The 24,698-nt window shown below is 38.9% G+C and overlaps 1 protein-coding gene across 12 annotated transcripts in view; it reads left to right on the top strand.

Annotated features, from left to right (window-relative positions):
• LPP (LIM domain containing preferred translocation partner in lipoma) overlaps nucleotides 1-24,698 on the top strand; it is a 736,954-nt gene that overhangs the window by 352,353 nt on the left and 359,903 nt on the right. For all 12 annotated transcript variants that reach the window (XM_066241276.1, XM_066241275.1, XM_066241266.1 and 9 more), the window contains one exon: nucleotides 934-1,056. In XM_066241276.1, coding sequence (XP_066097373.1) covers nucleotides 934-1,056 — 123 coding nt within the window. The remainder of the gene's footprint in view (nucleotides 1-933; nucleotides 1,057-24,698) is intronic.

Raw genomic sequence — 24,698 nt, 5'->3', positions numbered from 1 at the left:
ATTAATGCTTTTCTAACCTTTTTTAGGTACTATCTTGCTATTTAATTGCCTTAGACAAGTTCAATATGGTTGATTAGATTGCACTAACTTCCCATTATTTTATTTATATTGGGTCTTGCTGCTGATGCATTTTCGTTTCTTGATGGTGTCTTTAAGAAATGCTCCCATTAAAATCATGATCATTACTACTTTGTAAAAGGGCCACCTCACTTTATATTTTCTTGCCTTAAGCCCTAAGCAAACTGTTTGTTTCCTCCCACCTTCTTCCAATGCCTGGGGACGCCCTTGTGGTAGTGTTACTGTCTTCTCACTTCTTATGATTCTGAGTGCAGGTAGAAGCTGGTGCCCCGGATAACATGGGACATTGACATGTTATTTCCACAAAGCTCCAGCTTCAGAATCAGTGACCACTGCCCCATGCTTCCTCTACAGCCCCTTCACCAGAACCCTAAGCGACCTCATTCTAGTTCATCTTTTAGACTCCTTGCTTGGGACTTGCCGTCTCTATCACACAGACACACCTAACACCCATGGATTCCTCTTCCTGGACTGTAAGTCGCCCACCCCTGCCCTCCCTGTTCCAACTAAAATGTCATTCTAAGTAGTGGTCTCTGAACACAACAAACTTGCCACATCTTCCCAGCTGGATCTGCCTCTTGAATACAGGATGGAAACATTTACTTACTTTTACTTTTATACCCATCAGAAAGTAAGTGTGTGGCCTTAGGAAAATCACCTTATACTTCTCAGTTTTCTCACTTGTCAAAAAGGGATAATTTTACTTCAGACTACCTCACTGATATTTTATAAGGGGGGGGAGGTGTTGGAAACCTAGGATAAAGCCACACCGTCACTTGAGAAACTTGAACTCAGACTAGTAGCAATGGAAACTGAAAATTTCATGTTTGAACACATCTGTGTTGCTTCTGATAGGGAAATCCTGGAGGCAAGACCCTGGAGGAGAGACGCTCCAGCCTGGATGCTGAGATCGACTCGCTGACCAGCATCTTGGCTGACCTGGAATGCAGCTCCCCCTACAAGCCTCGGCTGCCACAGGTAAGAGTCGTTCCCTATGTCTCCTCGTGGCCAACTACGAACAGTTTGAGGATCTAAAAGTCCAGGCTGCTGCTGCTCATAGCCCTAACTTTTTTTTTTTGTCTTCTCAGAGTCAGTGGTCTAAGTTGTCTTTTTATTTAATATCAACGTGTTTGTTTACAGGCAAAAACATTTAAAGTTAATTTTATTAATATTGTCTTTAAGATACAACATTATACAAAAAGCTTATGAAAATTAAATATCTTTCTATTCCATGGCCCTGCTCTTTCTCTGGCTTTGAGTCAGTGGGTATATTGTTGCATGCTCTTACAGTCCCACAAACAGGATTTGGCGTGGCCATGTCAAAGGTAAGGTGAGGGCTTCGTCTTCTGTAAAGAATTTTTTTAGGTTGGATCTGTAAGGTGGCTTCCATCTTTTTAAAAAATTATTACTTATTCATTCATTCATTTGTTTATTTATTTGTTTGTTTATTTCTTCATTCATTTTAGAGAGGAGAGACAGAGAGAGAGACAGAAAAAGAGATAGAAGGGGAGAGGAGCAGGAAGCATCAACTCCTATATGTGCCTTGACTAAGCAAGCCCAGGGTTTTGAACTGGTGACCTCAGCGTTTCTTGTTGATGCTTTCTGCACTGTGCCACCACAGGTCAGGCATGTGGCTCCGTCTTTTAGTGGTGGTTGTATATGAAGCAATGAAGGATGTGTGCATACATATTTTCTTTGGAGCTGTTTCTCTGCCTCAGATTCCTAAGAGTGGGATTTCTACCTTGAAGAATATGACCACTTGATTTTTCTTTCCAAAGGTTGTAAATAGCTTATATTGACAGTTTGAATATACCATTTTCTCCTCAGCCTCACCAGAATTTGGTGATAGCCATTAGTCTTCATTTTTTAAATGCAAATGGTGCTGTTATCTGTTTTTGTATGCATTATTATTATTATTACTATAACTACTTTGGAGCTTGGATATTTTTCTGCATTGTAGTTTACCATCTGCATGCAGAAGCTGAACTTCTGTTGCTAATGGACATTCCCTGTCCCTCTCAGGGCTGGAGGTGGTAATGGGAAATTGATTTTAGGGCTTCTGGGTCCTCAGAAGATAGCCAGCATGACTCTAGATGCAAACATTGGACTGATACTGTGATCACTGTGCTGTTTGACTCCTGTGTGATGCTTGTTTGGTTTAGTGACAGTGCATACGGCATGCTGAGTTTCACTCCAGTTCTTGAACTGCAGCTCCTGGATTCACAATGACTTCTTTCATAAGTTTACAAACCAGCCCTGTTTCTCTGCTGTCCATCATTTCAACACTGAACTGCACATAAGGTGGCAGTGCTTTCCTCTTTAGACATATTACTATTACTTTTTCTAGACATATAACGGGACTGTCAGCCATGTGCGAGGCACAAGCAAAACCCCCTGGAGCTTGGCTCTTCCTTAGTTCTCTTCACTCTTGGCCCCAGCAGACCTGTTCGTAGTGGAAATGCACTTCATTTCTATAAACGTGCTGAGCTGCAGGCATGGAACAGGCACGATGTTCTTTTGGGGAAACTATTAGGTGAAGTAAATTGGATGGTAGAATAGAAAATTAATAGGACCCCGTTGTCATCATTTAGAAGCCCATTATATTATAAGTTAAACTATGGCAGATACTTCACAGACATACGAAAGACAGCGGTATATACTTGTGAAGGTGACAGAATACAAAAAAAGTTTTCAGAAGACTTGTGTGTTCAGATTGTGGGGTGGGTGGGAGACCAGTGATGGAGACGGTGGTAAAGAACAACCTGAGCAAAGGAGAAGAAGGTCCCTGCTGCTGGTGGCTGTGCACCAGGCCACTGAAGCCTAGCAGTGGCTGTGGAACTGGGAGGTTTCCTAAAGACAGCCTGGGGACAATTTTGAATACTGGATAAGATGTGGGCTTATCTGTTAAAGACGTTGGGGAATAGTGAAAGGTTCGCTAGCCGGGGAAAGCTAAATTTCATTCCAGACAAGGAACACGGGAAACAAAATGGATTGTGGAAAGAGTTTGCCACTAAAATCACCTGTCTATGACCCTCTCCCTTTAAAAAATAAGTTTTTACTTAATCTTTTTTTTTATCCTCAATTTTATACCTTAATATGTACTGGGGAGCTTCTGCTTAGAGGATTTTGCTTAGAGCCTGCATTCGTTAAGGTTGTGCCTATAAAAACCGGCCACAAAGCACTGGGTTTATTCAGCAGTATTTTAATGAGTTTATTCAGCAGCAACATTTTTGTTTGTAGTCTTACTGTGCACAAACTCATAATCACTGCTGTTGGGTCAGTTTTACTGGTCATAAAGCTCTCTTCACGTATTTGTCACTTGAGTAAGACATAGATGTCTGAACTCTGAGGCGCTGGGGATGTGCTGCTTGTGCAGTTGAGGAACCTGAGACCTAGCAGACAGTGGACTTGCCTGAGGTCGTGTGACTGCAGTGTGAGCACAGCTGGCCTCTGAACTTACACCTGGGTTCGATTTTTTTTTTTTTTATAATTTTATTTTTTTAATGGGGTGACATCAATAAATCAGGATACATATATTCAAAGATAACAAGTCCAGGTTATCTTGTCGTTCAATTATGTTGCATACCCACCACCCAAAGTCAGATTGTCCTCTGTCACCTTCTATCTTGTTTTCTTTGTGCCCCTCCCCACCCCCTATCCCTCTCCCATTCCCCCCTCCCCCCCGTAACCACCACACTCTTGTCAATGTCTCTTAGTTTCACTATTATGTCCCACCTACGTATGGAATAATACAGTTCCTGTTTTTTTCTGATTTACTTATTTCGCTTCGTATCATGTTATCAAGATCCCACCATTTTGCTGTAAATGTTCCGATGTCATCATTTCTTATGGCTGAGTAGTATTCCATAGTGTATATGTGCCACATCTTCTTTATCCAGTCATCTATTGATGGGCTTTTTGGTTGTTTCCATGTCCTGGCCACTGTGAACAATGCTGCAATAAACATGGGGCTGCATGTGTCTTTACGTATCAATGTTTCTGAGTTTTGGGGATATATACCCAGTAGAGGGATTGCTGGGTCATAAGGTAATTCTATTTTCAGTTTTTTGAGGAACCACCATACTTTCTTCCATAATGGTTGTACTACTTTACATTCCCACCAACAGTGTATGAGGGTTCCTTTTTCTCCACAGCCTCTCCAACATTTGCTATTACCTGACTTGCTAATAACAGCTAATCGAACAACACCTGGATTCGATTTTAAGTTTTAGGACCAGATTGAGGATGTCAGTATTTTTTTTAAATATTTTTATCAATGACAAAAATCTATGAAACTGTCATATGAGTCACAATGTCCCTTGAGGCTTTCTCATAAAAAGAAAAACATTCAGAAGTTTTAAGATATTAATAAGCATAATATTTAAGTAGAATAAATTAATCTGTGTACTTTCAATGAGCATGTTTCATTCAGAAATTAAAGAGTGTATCTTTTTAACTTTTTTATTATTCTAATTTAGGAAAACAAGGGTTAATTGCGAGTGTTACAACTCATTCTTCTGAATTATCTTCACTCTGGTGGAACTGAATAAGATGTCTTAGTATTTATTGGTTAACATAATTATATGTTGTTAGAATAATAATCACCAAAAATATTAAAAATATATGCCAAAAGAGATATCTGTAGTAGATGTTGTGTTGTAATTAAAAGGTACTTGAAAAGTCTAGAAATGTGGACTTTGAATGCCTAACTTTAAAGTTGTCATTTTTGATTCAAAGCAAATTACAACACCCGGTGAATCACCTGACTACTTAAAGTAGGCTACTAGGTCTGTGATTTCTCATTACTGAAGCCTGTGTCCTGTGCTTTCCCAAACCCCCGCTGAATCACCTTTGTGAGGCTGCTCTGACTAATGGGTTTAGGGAATGTTTGTAACGTTGGAGGTCCAAAGGAGCTCTAGTCACATAACAAATTTGAAAAATGTTTAAGCACTTGAAAATAGATTTTATGGAGCATTTTTCTCCTTTTTCCAAAGGAGCATTTTCTACTCTGAGGTTTTCTAATTTTAGTTCTGTTCAACTATTTATTTTATATTTTTACTTGGGAAATGTGGCTTAATTTTATATTTTTATTCATTCATCTAACACTTATTGAGATCTTATTATGGATCAGGCATTAGAAATATAAAAGTATCATTAGGTCCTTGCTCTGGAATAATTCTTACTTTTATAGCAGAAGACAAACACAGAAATAATTAAGGAGGCTACAAAAGAGGGCTTTGGTGTGCTACTGCAACTATCATGTGAGTCACTAGAGTTGAAATTATTGGAAAATCAAAAATGGGAATATCAACGTTATATTTATACTTTTCTAGGGAAGTGCACAGAGCAGGGAGTATTTGAGTTCACTTGGCTGCATGTGTAATGGTGAGGAAGGCATAGAATTCTCGGTATGAGAATAATAGTAATGAGAAAATCAAGGAATGTTGAGAGTGGATGTCTTGGTTGAAGGACATGTCTGTTCAAATGAGACATAGTGTATGTGGAGTGAAAAGGGGATGGACAGATGAGATCACATGCACTTAGTAGCACCTATGTCATCCTTGATGACCAAGAACTCTTATAGCAAGAGGAATAATTTTGGGGTGATAGTGTTTCTGGCTACAGCAGGTTAGGGAGTAACTAGTTTAGCAACTGCAGCGCTTTGCAATTAAACTAACTTAGTGTTTGAAACTAAATTTTTTTTTTTTCTGAAGCTGGAAACGGGGGAGAGACAGTCAGACAGACTCCCGCATGTGCCCGACCAGGATCCACCCAGCACGCCCACCAGGGGGCGACGCTCTGCCCACCAGGGGGCGATGCTCTGCCCCTCTGGGGCATCGCTCTGTTGCGACCAGAGCCACTCTAGCACCTGGGGCAGAGGCCAAGGAGCCATCCCCAGCGACCCGGCCATCTTTGCTCCAATGGAGCCTCGGCTGCGGGAGGGGAAGAGAGAGACAGAGGAAAGAGAGGGGAAGGGGTGGAGAAGCAGATGGGTGCTTTTCCTGTGTGCCCTAGCCGGGAATCGAACCCGAGACTTCTGCACGCCAGGCCGACGCTCTACCACTGAGCCAACCGGCCAGGGCTGAAACTAAAATTTCTGACCATTAAAAACTGTGTGTTAGGGATTACTTTTTTGAGAACAGAAGTGAGTTTGGAGGTGGCTGTGGGTGAGAGATGCAGACCTAATGTGATCAAAGACTGTGAGAGCTGAGGTGGGCCTTTGAGTTCATGGATCCATGCATTTTTTTTGAAGAAGGAAAGGTTTTGCTTAGAGAGAGAAAAAGCACACTACTCAGTGAGAAGCAGGAGGGCTGATTTTTTCTTTTTCCTGAAACACAACATAATGCTTCTCTGTGGATAATAACAGCAACCAAGGGATAGCCCGTTAGTACAGGTATCTCAATTAGTTTATTCTAATATGTCTCTCTTTTGTGCTGCTTTCTAAAATACGCCTTGGAAACATAATAAAAGAATAGATAAATAAAAAAACATTAACTCAAAGGTACACCGAGAGAGACAGCAGTTTAGTGTCTTTTAAAATTTTTTTATTAATTTTTAATTTATTGTTTTTACATGGATTCAATTGTCCCACTGAATATAACTCCCTCACCCCCACCCCTGTGTCCCTTTTTATACCCCTTTGTCCCCCTCCCCCAACTCCCTCCCCACTTTCCTCTAGGATTTGCTATCCTGTTAGCTACTGTATTTTTTTTTTAATTTTTTTAAATTTTATTTTATTTTTAATTTTTTTTATTTATTCACTTTAGAGAGGAGAGGGAGAGACAGAGAGAGAGAGAGAGAGAGAGAGAGAGTGAGAGAGAGGAGAGACAGAGAGAGAGAAGGGGGGAGGAGCTGGAAGCATCAACTCCCATATGTGCCTTGACCAGGCAAGCCCAGGTTTCAAACCGGCGACCTCAGCATTTCCAGGTCAACGCTTTATCCACTGCGCCACCACAGGTCAGGCGCTACTGTATTTTTTGTTCCATAAGACGTACCTGACCATAAGATACACCTAGGGTTTTAAGGAGGAAAATAAGAAAAAAAATATTCTGAACAAATGGTGTGTTTAAATATTTAATAAAATACCATATTTTTTGCTCCATAAGAGGCACGGGCATTTTCCCCTCCACTTTTGGGGGAAAAAAGTGCGTCTTACGGAGCAAAAAATACGGTATATCTCTGTGTTATGTTTCACTAATCCCTTTACCTTCTCTGATCTCATCCCCTCATCCCCCTTCCTTCTGACAGCTGTCCCTCTGGTCCCCGTGACCTGCCTCTGCCTCTATTCTGTTCCTCAGTTCACCATGTTCATTAGATTCCACATATATGTGAGGTCATATGATTTTTTTTTTTCTCTGCCTGGCTTCTTTCTCCAGGTATAACTATCTTCTTTAGCATAACTATCTCCAGGTCCATCCATGCTGTCACAAAAAATAAGATTGCCTTCTTTTTCACAGCCACATAGTATCCCATTGTGTATATGTACCATTGCTTTTTAATCAGCAAATATGTTCTCCCATTGTGTGGGTTGCTTTTTTTTTTGCTGTGCAAATCTTTTTATTTCCAATCCCATTTGTTCATTCTGTCCTTTATTTCACTTGCCTGTGGAGATAAATTAACAAAAATATTGCTACGAGGCCCTGGCTGGTTGGCTCAGCGGTAGAGTGTTGGCCCAGCATGTGGAAGTCCTATGGATTCCCTGTCAGGGCACACAAAAGTGCCCATCTGCTTCTCCACCCTTCCCCCTCTCTTTTCTCTTGATCTCTTTCTTCCTCTCCCACGGCCAAAGCTCCAATGGAGCAAATGTTGGCCTGGGCGCTGTGGATGGCCCCATGGCCTCTGCCTCAGGTGCTAGAATGGCTCTGGTCACAATGCAGCAGCTGCCTAGATGGGCAGAGCATTGCCCTGTAGTAGGCTTGCCAGGTGAATCCCAGTCGGGTGCATGCAGGAGTCTGTTTGTCTGCCTCCCTGCTTCTCACTTTGGAAAAATACAAAAAACAAAACAAAATATTGCTACAAGAGATATCAGAGAGATTACTACCTATGTTTTCTTCCAAGATGTTTATGGTTTCACAACTTACATTTGTCTTTTATCCATTTTGAGTTTATTTTTGTGAATAGTGTAAGTTGGTGGTCTAGTTTCTTTCTTTCTTTTTTTTTTTTTTGCATACACTTGTCCCATTTTCTCAACACCATTTATTAAATAGAGTGTCTTTCCTCCATTGCATGCTATTACCTCCTTTGTCAAATATCAATTGACCATAAATGCCTAGGTTTATTTCTGGGTTTTTTGTTCTGTTCCATTGATCTATATGCCTGTTCTTATGCCAGTACCAAGCAGTTTTGAGTACAATGGCCTTGTAGTATAACTTGATATCAGGAAGTATGATACCTCCCACTTTATTCTTCATCTTTAAGATTGCTGTGGCTAATCGTGGCTTTTTTTTTATTCCATATGAATTTTTTGGAATATTTGTTCTATATCTTTGAAGTATGCCATTGGTATTTTAATAGGAATTGCATTGAATTTATAGATTGCTTTGGGTAATATAGACATTTTAATGATGTTTATTCTTCCTATCCATGAACACGGTATATGCTTCTACTTGTTTGTATCTTCCTTGATTTCTTTTATCAATGTTTTAGTTTAGTGTCTTCAAGTGAGTAATATTCCTAGACCACATCGTCTGGCATCATTTGTTCTTAGTACTACAGTTTAGAGTCTCTGGAAGAGCTACATGAGGGGTTGGATTAAAATTCTTTCAATTTCTTAGAAGACAGAGGATAAATCATAGATTTATGATTTTTTTTCTTCTCTTGGCTAAGCCAGAGCTAGAGTTCTGGTCTTCTAAATCCTGGTATAGAACTGCCTTTTCTTCCCTGCAGTGAGTTTGGTATGATTGGGGCTGGTGCCCAGGTGACATGGAAGAACTTCCAGATATTTTTATATTAGTAGTTCATGGTAACTGGGAATTTAGTACCTTTTCAAACTAGTTGCTTTTGAATTGATCAAATACAATTTTGCTATCTTCATTTAGACTAGTATGAAAAAATTGGAGAGATTTCGGGGATAAGGATTGGGTTGAGCATAGTTTGATAGCCTAGACTCTTAAGTCTACCAGTATAGAGAGCACTGTCTTCTCAATTCCATGTGGTTGCCTCTCTAAAAAAAGCTCCATTTTTGTGAACTGTATGTGTAACCAGTCTGAGTTTCCTTTCCTTTGTTTATTGTTATTTTTTAAAATTTATTTTGAAGTGAAATGAGAGGCAGGGAGGCAGAGAGAAAGATTCCTGTATGCACCTTGACCAGGATCCAACTGGCAAGCCCCCTACCAAGGGATGCTCTGCCAATCTGGGGCCACTGTACTGGAGGTGAGGCCATGGAGCCATCGTCAGCTCCTGGGGCCAAATTGCTCTAACCATTTGAACCATGATTGCAGGAGAGGAAGGGGGGAGAGGAGAGAGAGAAAAGGAGGAGGAGGGGGAACGGTGGAGAAGCAGATGGTCACTTCTCCCGTGGGCCCTGACCGGGAATTGAACCTGGGACTTCCACATGCTGGGCTGATGCTTTACCACCAACGAGCTAAGGCCCTTTCCTTTATTTTTAAAATGGGCATGGTAACTACAATGATTCCCCTTTGTGGTAATATACCATATTGTTCTAGAGTTTAAAGAAACAAGATGTTGGTTTTAAACAGTTGTTTACTCAATCCTTCCCATTTTGTTTTGGGATTATAAATTTGAATCTGGGACTTGTTTTAAAGCTTCATGCCTTTGAAGACTTGAGACTTATCTTTTCTGAATGCTGGTTACCCTATCAATGCTACATTTGCCTTTCCTATTTAAAGCCTTTAAAACAGTATTGTGATTTTGGAGTCTGTTTGGGAACTGAGTACATAAATGCCGTTTGGGCACATGTACACGTCTGTAACTGCCATCTCAGCACACCCACGCTGAATTCCTTTCACAGAGCAATAATCTATGAGGCAACCTGGGAAATTATTTCAGGTGTGTGTGCTGTATGGAAGGCTATTTATGAGGAATTCACGTGGCCTGAGCCTGCGGGCTGCACGATCAGGGTGGGGTCCCGTGTTGGCCTGGATCTGCTCTTCTCTTGTGCTCCCTGTTCTAGCTTGCAAAAGTCAAGAGCAGCCGCAGGGGAGATTAATTAGTAATTACATTTTTAGTTATTCCATAGTATTTAGTGCAACCCAAACATGTGGGCTACTGGGAGGGGAGAGCTCCGACATTCTGACCCCATGGGATGGGACGCTTGTGGACTTCACGGCAGACTGGGACCTTGCTAATTCTCTATTTGACTTCTGGGGAAATGAGATAGGAACAGGGTCTTATGCTGTTGAAAAGAGAATGGGTGTGGAGAGTGTTGTTTTCCTCTTCCTGTATTCTCCTGGGGAAAATGTAGGTACATACTGTGATTTGCTGTAGAAACACACACACACACACACACACACACACACACACACACACACACACCACCAGCACTGGGAAAATGTAGGGACATACTGTGATTTGCTGTAGAAACACACACACACACACACACACACACACACACACACACACACACACACCACCAGCACCACCACCACCACCACAACAAAATGGACATGTCAGTGAATCTGTATTGTCTGCTTACTAATAGCTTTCTTCAAAAGCCCATGGTAAAAGCTGAAACATTGTAGAAACCTCATACGGGAGTATAGTAAAACAAAAGGTTCAAAGGTACCATTTTATAAGCAAAAAGGATCTGATTCTTTCAATGACCGTGTTTAGAAGATCTGGGTGATTTTTGGATTAGTCTGGATCTGCCAGAAAACTTCAACAGTTAAATAGCAATGAGGTGGGGGTGGAGGAGTGGTTAGCTGATTCAGATTTGCATTCTATGAGTTTGATGAAGGGCAATTACTTTTTAGACTGTATATAATTGCATCACAATAACATATATACCCCTCCTTTTTTTAGAAGACAATGTTGGTATTTGTGTCTTTTGTGATAAGCATGATAAAGTTAGCTTGAAGTCTTTGTTTTGAATGTAACATTTTTACAGTGGAAATTTAGGCTGAAAATCTACCTTGGGTTGCATCTTTACAAAAAAGTCTTGCACAGAAATGTCCACGTTACGTGCCCCAGTCTAAGACTGTGCTCAGCATGGATGGTGTAGGTTAGCTCCCAGCAGTAGTCTGGACAACGCTGAGCAGGCATCTGTGCTCACCGCCATGGAGAAGCCAGCTCTGCTGGAGCTGGGGAGGGATAGGGGTGTCTTCTGTGGTACTCTGGCCATGGTCCCTGTGGAAGCCATTAGTGCTGATTTGTTTGCAAGACCTTGGCTCCAAGATGATTCTTCTACATGACACTGAATCACTCAATTCAGGCATTGGTTTAAAAAGAAATGCACAAAGGTGCCTGTTGAGTTTCTTCATTTTACAGCAGCATCTTAGTGGAAATAATGAGCTCTATGTCCATGCAGAAGCACACATCATATTTGCAAAATTAAAGAACTTTCTTGTCAGGACTGGTTTCTCTGTTTCTTTCTTCCTACAGTTTAAATATCTATTTTGTCAGTAGCCTGCATCTGAAACCCCGTGGACCCCCCCCCCTTTTTAATTTAAGAAGCAACTAAACAACAAAATACAAATCCGGGTATATTTTGTTACTCAAGATGATTAGACTTTACCATGATGAACACATAGGAGTACTGTGTTTTAAGAGAAAAAGCCATACCTCAGATAAGATAATGTCTCTGTTTCGTCCATTTTGACACCCGTTTCTTTTATAGATTTTGTAGCCAAATTAAAATATAATGCTGATAACAAAGGTCTCTCTAGACAGAAGGTTGGAGGTGGTTAATAACTAATCCTACATATCACCATTTGTCGTAATGAGTAACTGGTCTGTCCTCCGCACGAAATCTCACACTGACATAGAACTGCGAAGGTTCTTTTCACACTGTGGAAAAATTACTAGGAAAGTCATATATTGCCTTTCAGTGAATATATTAACTACAAATATGAAACTTTAATTTGTTGTGTTATGTAATTTGAACCTACATATTTCTTATAAGATTGTAAACTGGAATTTTATTGAAAGGAAAGATACAATTTGGGCGCATAACTGCTGTTGACCCAGCCAGTACCTAAGTGCAGAGAGGTCTGCTTGCAAATTTTAGAAGTTGTCTCTCTTTGGTTCCTGGGCTCTAACTCCAACATGCACCTCAGCTATGCTGTCATATTGGGACTCTAGAGTGAAGGGAATTAGATTGTATTTTTTTGTTCTAAAGCACAAATTACTCAAATATAAAGTAAAAATCCTAGTAATTTTACTTGTAGAGTATACCTTAAGGAGATAATATAAAAAAGGTATTGTTCCTTAAGCTTGAACAGCAAAGAAATAATTGTGATCAATACCAGATTGATGTTTTTAAGGCAAGATTATCTTTTGTTTCCTGATATACAAGAGGCATGCAAATTTGTATTTGCTGACTAAATACTGGTAAATAAATATTGTCATTAAATCTAGTGATGATTATAATCACCTTAGAATTTGCTAGCTAATCCAGTCTGGGTGGACATCGAGTTAATGAATGACAAAGGGTACCAGCTTTATGATTTTTTTCTTAATTAATGTATACTTGCATCAATAAAAAAAGAAGTATAGCTAACGCTGATGTGTTTGTAAAGTCAACTTAATGGTAGCCACTGATTAAGCTAAAATTTCTAGCTTTATTCCTGTGTGGCCTAATATTACTTGAAAGCATTGCACTTGGCTGAGATGTTATCTTGGGTTGTAATTCAATACTGTACCCATTCTCTTATTATTGTGATGATATGAAAATCAACATCAAGTTCTCTCCTGTATCCTCCACAGTACTACTGAAAAAAGAGGATCATTATATTGAATGTTTTCTAATACAAAGATCTCTGTGATCAAGTACTGGACTCAATGATAGTAAACATAATTACTTGACTGATGAACTGATATATTCTTTCTTTTTCAGAAAAAAAAATCTGCTGAATTATCTTACATAGTTTGCTTGAATATCTGTAGTTCATGCCCTCCTTCCTTTACCACGTTGTTCCTGCTGCCTCCCAGCACAGCATTGCATACGTCAAAAGTATATGCCAATTTAAGCCATTTAAAGACTACTTGCCTAAATCTCACTTATGCTTTTTAATTTTTATAATTATTTTTTAACTTATTGATTTATATAGAGAGAGAAAGGGAGAAAGAAAGAGAGATGTGCCCTGACCAGGGATTGAATTCACAACCTTGGTATATTGGGTCAACGCTCTAACCAACTGAGCTACCTGGCCAGGGTCACTCATGCTTTTTGAAATGGCAATAAGCTTTCTATCTCTATGTGCCTGTGAACATCCTTGAAATATGTAAACTTTATACTTTTTTTTAAGAGAAAATTTAACTCTAAATAGATTCTTTGCTTATATTGATGGTAAACAATGGATCCATTAAAGTAAGATATTAAGTAATATTAATTAAATATAAGATTAAGTAATGTTAATTAAATATAAGATTTAAAGTAGCTAAAGGGATAGAATATTTATTTTTCCTCTGAGGAAATGTGGTATCTCAGAAAGCTTGAAGGACTAGTAGTCAGAAGTATGAATCCTTAGCTGAAGAGTCTAGAATTCTTTTTTATTTCATCTTGATATTGTACTACTTATTTGAAAATTCTGGAAAATGATACTTCTCGGATACTGCTAGAGGTGTTAAGCTTCATAGCCACCCACCTTATGCAAAGAGATATTTTTATTTCCCAAATGGCCGGCATGTTAAATTGATTCTTACAAAGATAATCAAAGCCAGGAAACACTTTTTATAAACAGCATCCTGGATGACTTAATATTCTATATAATACTAAGTTTAGAGTTCCTTTCCTCATCAGTCAACCTATTATAGCTATAAGTTATAATGTTTAACTTTGTATATGGGGAAGTCTGCTTTTACAGTTACTTGTAAATCAGACCTTACAGCCAATAAGGGGAGAAAAAGAGAGGGAGAATCAGGGTGGTCTGTTTGTAGCTGTGTGAGAACAAGTATTTTGGAGAAGGGAGGATGTGAATGTGAATGTGTCATTTAGGCCATCACCTCTCTACCAACTGTCTACCAGGTCAGATGGGCAAAAGAGAAAGGACACTAAAATCTATGGCTCACAATGTGATAAAAAGACTAAAATGTATCTTGAAGATTGGTAGAGGGTGACTTTCCGAGAAGGGCATTGGATTCAAGAAGGTGGTCATTGTGTCTGTGTTTTCAGCACTTGGGTTCTCTTTTATTCATTGATTGGTATGCTTACATTTTTATTTATTTTTTTCTTTTATCATTTGATCATTAGTTGAACCTAAAATCTCTGGTGAATTGTTTAAGACATTGAAGACTTAAATAATGGAAAAGTAACCTGTGTTTATTGAATAGAAGGCATAATACAGTTGACGCTTAAATAACACAGGTTTGCACTGGGTGGGTTCATGTATACAAAAATTAAAAAAATATATATATATATATATACACACACACACACACACACACTGTAGGCCCTGGCAGGTTGACACAGTGGATATAGAGCATCAGGCCAGCATGCAGATGTGTCAGGTTTGATCTCCAGTCAGGGCACACGGTAGAAGCAACTATCTGCTTCTCTTCTCTTTCCTCTCGCACTTTTTTTTTCTCTTCCTTTCCTGCAGCCAGTAGCTCATCTGGTTCAAGTGTTGGCCCTGAGCACTGAGGATAGCTCGGTTGGCCCAAGAGTCTGCCACTGGTGCTGAGCTCGGTTGGTTCTAGCATTGGCCCCAGATGAGGCCCAGTTGGGATGCATGCCAGAGTCTGTCTCCATCTCCCCTCCTCTCACTTAAAAAAATACATATATATAAATAATTAAATAAATATATATATTTAAAGTATATATATACTATAAATGCATTTTGTCTTCCTTATAATTTTCTTAATAACATTTCTTTAGTTTAATACATATGTAAAATATGTATTAATCCACTGATTTTGTTATAGTAAGGTTTCTAGTCAACAGTAATTCTATTATTAATTAACTTTCGGGAGAGTCAAAAGTTGTAAGTGGATTTTAGACTCTATAAGAATCCAAAAATTCAGGCCCTGGCCAGTTGGCTCAGTGGTAGAGCGTTGGCCTGGCGTGCAGGAGTGCCGGATTCGATTCCCGGCCAGGACACACAAGAGAAGCGCCCATCTGCTTCTCCACCCCTCCCCCTCTCCTTCCTCTCTGTCTCTCTCTTCCCCTCCCGCAGCCAAGGCTCCATTGGAGCAAAGTTGGCCCGGGCGCTGAGGATGGCTCTGTGGCCTCTGCCTCAGGCGCTAGAATGGCTCTGGTTGCAACAGAGCAGCGCCCCAGATGGGCGGAGCATTGCCCCCTGGTGGGCATGCCGGGTGGATCCCGGTCGGGCACATGTGGGAGTCTGTCTGACTGCCTCCCGGTTTCCAACTTCAGAAAAATACATAAAAAAAAAGAATCCTAAAATTCATATGAAATATCAAAGGACCCATAATTACAAAAACCATCTTGACAAAGGAAAACAAAGACTCGCACTTCCCAATTTTAAAACTTATTACAAAGCTTCAGGAATCAGACAGTGTGGTACTGGCATTAGGTGTATATACAGAGCAATATTATAGTTCTGAGAGTCCAAAAGTAAACCATTGCTTTTATAGCCAATTGATTTTCAGCAGAGAGTCCAAGGCATTCAATGGGGAACACTGTTTTCTTTTTTTTCCAACATATGCTGAGACAACTGGATATCCACATGTGAAAGGAGGAAGTTGGACCCCTACCTCATATCATATATAAAAATTAACTTAGAATGGATCAAAGACAGAAACAGAAGAGGCAAAACTAAATATTCTTAAAAGAAAACAGGAGCCTGACCTGTGGTGGCATAGTGGATGGAGTGTTGCCCTGGAATGCTGAGGTCTCAGGTTCCAGGCCCGGAGCTGCTCGGTCAAGGCACATATGAAGAGCAACTATTACAACAAGTTGATGCTCCCTGCTCCTCCCCCATCTCTCTCCCTCTCTCTAAAAAAAATAAAAATAAAAAAATATAAAAAATAAAATTAACAAGTAAAGTCTTAAATAAAAAAGAAAACAGGAGCAGTTTTCATAATGTTGGATTATTCAGTGACATTAACAGTATCAACCTTTGAAGAAAAAAATGGGTATATTGAATTTCCTCAAAGTTAAACACCTTTGTACTTGAAATGACATCAAGATGTGAAAAGACAACCAACGCAGAGACTGGAAGATCACATTGCAAATCACATATCTGTTATAAGAATTGTATCTAGAATATATTTAGACTCTTATAATTCAATAAGAGAAAGGCAAATAATCCAATTAAGAAATGGACAAAGGATCTGAATAGACACTTCTCCAAAGATAAACAAGAGGTTAACATGCATAAGAAAAGATGCTTGGCATTATTTGTCATCTAGGAAATGGTCTGATCAAAACAGCAATGAGATACTTATTTACACACACTAAGGTAGTTGTAATAACAAAAAAGACAGACAAGAAAAATGTGTTGGTAAGGATGTAGTGAAATTGGGACTATCACACATTACTGGTTGATTACAAACTGCTGTAGCCACTTTGGTAGAACTCCTGCAGTTCTTCAAAAGATTAGACATAGTGTCATATGATCAAGCAATTGTATTCCTGTTATTCCCAAAAGAATTAAAGCGTATGTCCACACAAAAGTCTGTATCTGAATGTGTATGCGAGCATTATTCATAATAGCCAAAACATGCACGTAGCCTAAATATTTATCACTTGATGAATGAATAAATCGAATGTAATATATCCATAACATTGAATATTTTTCAGCCATAAAATGGGGTGAAATGCTAGAATACATGCTATAACATGGATGAACCTGCAGAACATATGCAATATGAAACAAACTAGACACAAAAGACTCCATCTTATGTGATTTCAATTATATGAATTAATAAAACCATAGATGCAGAAAGATTAGTAAATTCCACGGGTTGGATGTAGAAAAAATAAGGAGTGAGGACCAATGGGTACAGAGTTATTTTAAGAATAATTAAACTATTCTGGCCCGACCAAGTAATAGTGCAGTGGATGGAACATTGACCTGGAATGCCAGGTTTGAAACCCCAAGGTTGCTGGCTTGAGTACAGGCTCATCTGGCTTGAGCACAGTCACTGGCTTGAGCATGGTATATCATAGCCATGACCCCAAGGTGGCTTGAGCCCAAAGGTTGCTGGCCTGAAGGTTAAAGTCTCTGACTTGAGCCCAAAGTCACTGGTTTGAGCCCAAGGTTTCTGGCTTAAGCCCAATGTCTTTGACTTGAGCAAGGGGTCACTGGCTTGGCAGGAACCCCCTGGTCAAAGCATGTATGAGAAGAAATCAGTGAATTACTAAAGTGCCGCAACTATGAGTTAATGCCTCTCATCTCTTGCCCATCCTGTTTGTCTCTGTTTTTGTCTCTGTCTCTGTCTCTTTTTTTCTCATTAAAAAAAAAAAATCCTGGAATTAGATAGTAATATGGATTGCAAAATTACTTGAATATAATGAAGACCACTGGTTACACATTTTTAAAGAGTGTTTTTTTGGTATGTGAATTATATCTAAAAAAAAGTCAAAAGCTTGTATTCATCAGTGTGCCTGAAATATACACAGAAAATTGTGCATGGCTCCTGACTTATAGAAGTTTATAGTCTAGTGCAGTGGTAGTCAACCGGGTCCCTACTGCCCACTAGTGGGTGTTCCAGCTTTCATGGTGGGTGGTAGCAGAGCAACCAAAGTATAAATAAAAAGATAGATTTAACTATAGTAAGTTGTTTTATAAAGATTTATTCTACCAAACTTAGCGAAAATCCAACATAAGGTATTTGGTAAGTAATTTTTATTATATGCTTTAACTTGCTATAACTCTGCTTTATAAATTTTATAAAGTAAAGTTACTTCCCTACTTTATAAATCACCATTACTGTGGAAGTGGTAGGCGGTTTGAAAATTCTACTACTAACAGAGATACAAAAGTGGGCAATAGGTATAAAAAGTTTGACTACCCCTGGTCTATTGGGAGAATACAGACTGACAGTTACAGCACAGAATATACATCCTAGGGAAGACACATACATAGGATGTTGCTTTAAGAGGAAGAGGCAGAACTTTGCCTGGATATCTTAGAGGCTGTTGATGCCACCTATCCTTACTTGTATAGTCATCTTCAGGAAAAATCAGATTTCTTTGCAGCTTCAAGGAGCAAAGGAAAGACTAGTATTTAGAGCTGAAAAAGGCAGTCAGCAATATAATATAAAGACATCTTTCTAACAGTAAGGACAGTTAAAATTCAGTGTAGGCTCCCTTAGTAGATGGCAAGTGTGTCTTTAATATAGGCATTTGAAATGATACTCTGACATTTACCAAGTGAGTGATTTAAACTACTTAAACCTCAGTTATTAACCTTAGTAACATGTCTCAGAGTTGAGATGAGGACATAAAATAATGGGTGTGTGTATAATATGTGAATACACTAACTCACATAATAATACTATTACTGTTGCTGCTTTCACTGCCATCATCATCAAATGAATTTTTAGCAATAATGCTGGAAAAAGAGTCCGGACAGCAGATGGGAGAATTGATTTGAACGGCGCTATGATTTCATGGTACTTTCATTTTTAGTTGCAGGGCTTGGGGCATATAAAACTTGGAAGGAAAGACAAAAGACCCTGATTTTATTCAGGTCCCCAAGATGACTATTCTTGTTCTTAAGGCAAACTACTTAGCCTCAAACTACTCAGTTCTGTTTACCATGATAGCTGATATAGATGTTTTATTTATTAAAATTTTTATTGACAACCTCTTATAACCTTAGAGGATCGTCTTTCTAAAGATCAATAGAATTTTGGGTGAACACTGAGATGGGTTATACGTTTGTGAAACAGTGTGAGAGGCAAGCAAGAGGACACCTTACATCCTTAACCTTGCAAAGAATATGTTATCTCTTAAAACAAGCAAGTGAAATAATTTGATTAGAATTCTGGGAACAGTTACTTAAGATGTCTTAAGAGGTCTAGAATGTCTTTCATTGGCCAATATATTTAGTAGGCAGTCACAACTTTTCTGGGTCTCTTTCAATATCTGTAAATTGGGATGGAGGAATGAGATGGTCTCTCGTGGCAATTTGAATTTTTTGAGTTAGTATGATTTTGTCCCTCTTAAAAAAAAGAAACTATAGTGACTTCTTTTCCTGTGCTTTTGCTATTTCACTCTAGAAGATTTTTCACTAAGAAGTTGATGGGAGTCATTGTATACAACCAGAGGGAAGTATCTGCACATTGAAGGACCAAGTCCTTGTTCTTTAAGATAATGTGCTCCTAAATTTATGGTATTCAGTGTGATTTAGAATCAACCTCATAGAATTTAAGATTATTTGAAAGGAAGTATATTGTAGTGATTAAAATGATGGATTCTAGGACCAGATTGCTTTGGGTTTAAATTTCAGCTCTACTATTTTCTAATTGTGTAACCTGGGATCAGTCACTTAAACTTTTTTTTATCTCTTTGTTTTTTTCAGGTTTATAATACAGATAATTATAGTGACTACTTCATGGGACTGCATTGAGGAATAAATGAGTTACCATGTATAAAGCACTTAGAACTATATTTGGCCTATTGTTAGCACTATTGGCCTTAGCAGATCTTAACGGGAGCTGCATAGTGGTCCTTAAATTGTCCGGTGTGTGTGTGTGTGTATGACTGACATATACATTTGGTCTGTGATATCCCTGTAAATCTCTGAAACCAATTATCTGTTTCATATAAACTGGGCGTCATTTTTACAATACCCTGAAGGGTGTGGATCTAACTGGTCCTGAGCCTTCATCTAGTCCTTTTGGTTATTTCAGTGGCATCTAATGTATGGACTTTTAAGCCAAAGCTAGAGTAGTGACCACGCATGAATCCTCGACATCTATTTCTGTGGATTACAAGGTAATCAATCACTCTGATAACTGAATTAGGTTGGCCTTGAAAACAAAAATCATGACTCATAGATATGAACTTGTCACAGTTGTTTTAAGTGACTGTTCAGAATGCCTGCAGAGAATGGTGGGCTCAACTTCCTGAGTTTCTGATTCAGTAGGGCTGCAGTGGCTCAAGGATTTGTAATTTTCCCTTTTACTTAAAAAAACAATTAACTGTTTTCATATTTAGTACTTCACTATGGTAAATTTGCAACTACTGTACTTTTTGCTCCATAAGACTCACGGGCATTTCCCCCTCCACTTTTGGGGGGAAAAAGTGCATCTTATGAAGCGAAAAATATGGTATTTATTTTTTCTTTTTCTTTTTTTAAAATTAAATTTATTTATTTTTAATTTATGGGGATAGCATGGTTTGCTAAACTATACAGGTTTCAAGTGTACACATCAATATAACACCATCTACACACTGCATCCTGCACCCTCTGCCCCGAGAAAAGTCTCTTTCTGTCCCCAGTCCTCCTCCCCTTAGCCCTCCTTCCCCTATTACCAACCCCACTTTCCCTCTGGCTATTTCCACCCTATGGTCTGTATCTATATGTTATGCATGTATGTTTATTGGCTAATCCCTTCACTTTCTTTCATCCAGTCCCCCTCCTGACAGCTGTTCATCTGTTCCACGTCTACATGCCTCTATTTCTATTTTGTTCACCAGACTATTGTGTTCACATATAAGTGAGTATGTATGGTATTTGTCTTTCTCAACTGGCTCATTTCACTTAGCATAATAATCTCCAAGTTCATCGATGCTATTGCAAAAGGTGAGATTTTCTTCTTTTTATTGCTACGTAGTATTCCATTATGTAAATGTACCACAGCTTTTTCATCCACTCATCCACTGATTGATACTTGGGCTGCTTCCACATTTTAACTCTTAAAAATAACATTGCAGTGAACACGGTGGTGCATATATTCTTTTGATTTAGTGTTTTGGGGTTCTCGGGATATAATCCCAGAAGTGGGATAGTTTAAGTAAACTCTATAATGTTTCTACAGGAGACTTCATTCCCACCAGCAGTGGACCAGGCTTCCCTTTTCTCTACATCCTTGTCAGCACTTGTTGTTTGTTGATTTGTTGATGATAGCCATTCTGGCAAGTGTGAAGAGATATTTCATTGTGGTTTGAAGTTGACCCTCTGATGATTAGTCATGTGAGCATTTTTTCATATGCCTATTGGCCATATGCATATAGGTCCTCTTTGGAGAAGTATCTATTCATATCCTTTGCCCATTTTTAAATTGGATTGTTTGTCTCCTTTCTTTTGAGATTTATAAGTTCTTTATAAATTTTGGTATTAAAAAATTAATATCATTAAAATGTCCACACTACCCAAAGCAATCTATAGATTCAATGCAATTCCTATTAAAATACCAATGGCATACTTCACAAATCTAGAACAAATATTCCAAAAATTTATATTGAATAATAATTTAAAAAGAAAAACCCAGATAGCTTCAGCAATCTTGAGAATGAAGAAAAATGTGGAAGAAATCACACTATCTAATATGAAACTATACTACAAGGCCATTGTAATCAAAGTAACTTGGTACTGCCTTACCTGTGGTGGCACAGTGGATAAAGTGTTGACTGGGAATGCTGAGGTCGCTGGTTCTAAACCCTGGGCTTGCCTGGTCGAGGCACATATGAGATTTAATGTTTCCTGCTCCTCCCCCTTCTTGAAGATCTGACAACAGTTATGTCTAATGTTAACTCATTCACACCAGATTTATTGATTTTAGTGGGAGAGGAGGAAGGGGAATAGAGAAGAAAGAGAGAGAGAGAGAGAGAGAGAGACAGGAACAATGAGCTGTTCCTGTGTATGCCCTGACCGGTGATCAAAACGGCAACTTTGATGCAGGTCCGACACTCTTCACAGAGTTAACCAGCAAGGGCGGGATCCTCCCCCTTCTCTTTCTCTCCTCTCTCTCTATCTCTCTCTTCCCTATCTAATATGAATAAAAATAAAATCTTAAAAATAAAATTAACAAAAAACCCACAGCCTGGTACTGGCATAAAAACAGGCATAGAGATTAATGAAACAGAACAGAGAACCCAGAAATAAGCCTACACCTTTATGGTCAATTAATATTTGACAGAAGAGGCAAGAGTATACAATGGAGTAAAGACAGTTTTGGGAAAATTGGAGTGGTACATAAAAAAATAAAAAAATAAAATTAAACTAGACCACCAACTTATACCATACACAAGACTAAACTCAAAATGAGTGGTAGAATTAAGTATAAGTCACAAAACCAGAAAGGTCCTAGAAAACAACATAGGCAATAGAATCTCAGACATCACTTGTAACAGTATTTTTGCTGATCTATCTCTTTGGGCAAGCAAAACAAAGTAAAAAATAAACAAATGAGACCACATGAAACTAAAAAGCTTTTGCACAGCAAAAGAAACCATCAAACAAATGAAAAGACAACCCACTGAATGGCAGGACATATTTGCTGTTACATCTAATAAGGGGTTAACAATTTGTATTTCCAGTAAGTTCCCAGAACCTGGACAGTTAGCTCAGTGGATGGAATGTTGGCCTGGCATGTGAACTTCCTAGGTTTGATTCCTTTTCAGGACACACTTGAAAAGTGACCATCTGCTTCTCTTCCCTTCTCTCTCTCCTTTTTCTCTCTTCCCTTCTTGCAGCCAGTGACCAATTGGTTTGAGCATCAGCCTTAGGCACTGAGGATAGCTCTGTCGGTCCGAGCATCAGCCTTATGCACTAAAAATAGCTCGGTAAATTTGAGTATTGCCCCCAGATTGTTGCTGGGTGGATCTCGGTTGGGATGCATTCGGAAGTCTGTCTCCCCTCCTCTCACTTAAAAAAAAAAAAAAAGTTCCCAGATGGTGCTGATATTGGGACCACACTTTGAGAACCCTTCAAAGTTGCTTCTCAAATGTTTATAAGCAGCATCCTCTTCCTCCTTTCTCTTATCTGGACAGCTGTATACTCTTAAAGCTCGAGCCAGTGTCTGCAACAACCATTAGCCTAATGTCTTCATTGGAGGGGAAAACCCTAACTTAGAGAAGCAGCAGTCTTCTGCTGCTTACATAGTAATTTGACAGAATTGGGAAGCTTTTTGTTTAACTGAGAATGATTTGCATCAGCAATTCTTGGACTAAGCATTTAGAGGTTTAAAGCTTTAATTCCAATTCCACCTCTGCCTTGTTTGGAAGCATACATTTTTGTTGTTTTATTTCTCCAAAACTCATCTTCTTCATTCATGATATCATTACTTCCTGTGCTTATCATATATGGTTTTGTGAGAAGTAAATGACATGTTGTGCCTTAAATTGCTTTGTAAATGATGAAACACTATACACATGTTTTTCAAACTCATCACACTTATCAGAGGTAGCACCACGTTAAACATGATATATTTTTGATAAGTACATCCTTTTTCCACTCGTTTAATGAAACACTGACTTTTCTGTTTTCAGGATAAAGTTGTACATTATGAACTTGTCACCTTTTGCATAGAATCCTTTTATTTCTTTCCTGCATTGATTTCTCTTCTAGTCTGTTTTTAAAAATAAACATTAGAACTTGTCCTTTAGCTATTTATGCATCTGAATACTTACATAATATTTTAGATGTGGGTCACACACAGATGTACGTTTTACGACTTTTTTTCATAGTATCCTTTTAGGTAAGATACCCTTTATAAAGGCTTCACAACTTCGCTTTCTTCTATCCAACACTTCAGTGTGAAAAGTGACCTTGGAGGTCTTTTGCATCAAGTTCCTCAACCTTACAAAGGAGGACAGTGAGGCCTGGATAGGGGACTGGCTTGCCCACACATGTTGTTGCCATACACTTTCGCATAGTGTGGATCAGAGAGAATATAGTCCTATCAGGAAGCAATGAATGTAGGGGTCAGGTGGTCCTAGGTGCCCAGTGCTGGTTTGCCCTTCTTTCTGGGTCCACCTAAACAGTCACCAACCGTCACTTGGCACTAGGGTTCAAACCTAGTTGAGAAGAAACCAAGACTCTCCTAGGAAGGACGGGAAAAGAAAACCTGGGCTGGGCGTCCTATTTTGATAACAGTAGGCTCCGCTGTCATTCCTGGAATATACTTGATGCGATTACAGGCCTGGAACTTATGAAAACAGTTATGAGGTTTTCCAGTACAAAGCAGTTGCTCTTGTAAGTTGGATGTTGACAGATATTAGGAGAGAAATCTCTGTTTCTTTGGTTTCTTTTGTTTCACACATTGATTCCTTTTTATTATTTTTGCCTGAGACATATTAAGTTACAATTGTAGTATTACAACATATTATTCCCCTATATATTAAAGATCCATAGTATATATTTTTTAAATCCAAGAAAGGCGTCCATTGATGAAGCCTCACGGAGGTGCTTTTACCTCTCCAGTTTCTGTTTTCCTGCTGTCCTGGGCACTAAGGGCATTGAAGGACGTTGGCTTCCCTGACAGCTCAGAGATCGGCAAACAGTGGCTTTTTAAAATAAATACTTTTATGTAGTTTATGTATTTTTGGTAGTTCAGAACCCGTTTGCCAGAAAATTATGCTTTATCAA

The sequence above is a fragment of the Saccopteryx bilineata genome, chromosome 8, assembly GCF_036850765.1.
Source record: "Saccopteryx bilineata isolate mSacBil1 chromosome 8, mSacBil1_pri_phased_curated, whole genome shotgun sequence".
NCBI classification, from domain to species: Eukaryota; Metazoa; Chordata; class Mammalia; order Chiroptera; family Emballonuridae; genus Saccopteryx; species Saccopteryx bilineata.
This window is presented reverse-complemented; position numbering and strand designations above follow the sequence as displayed.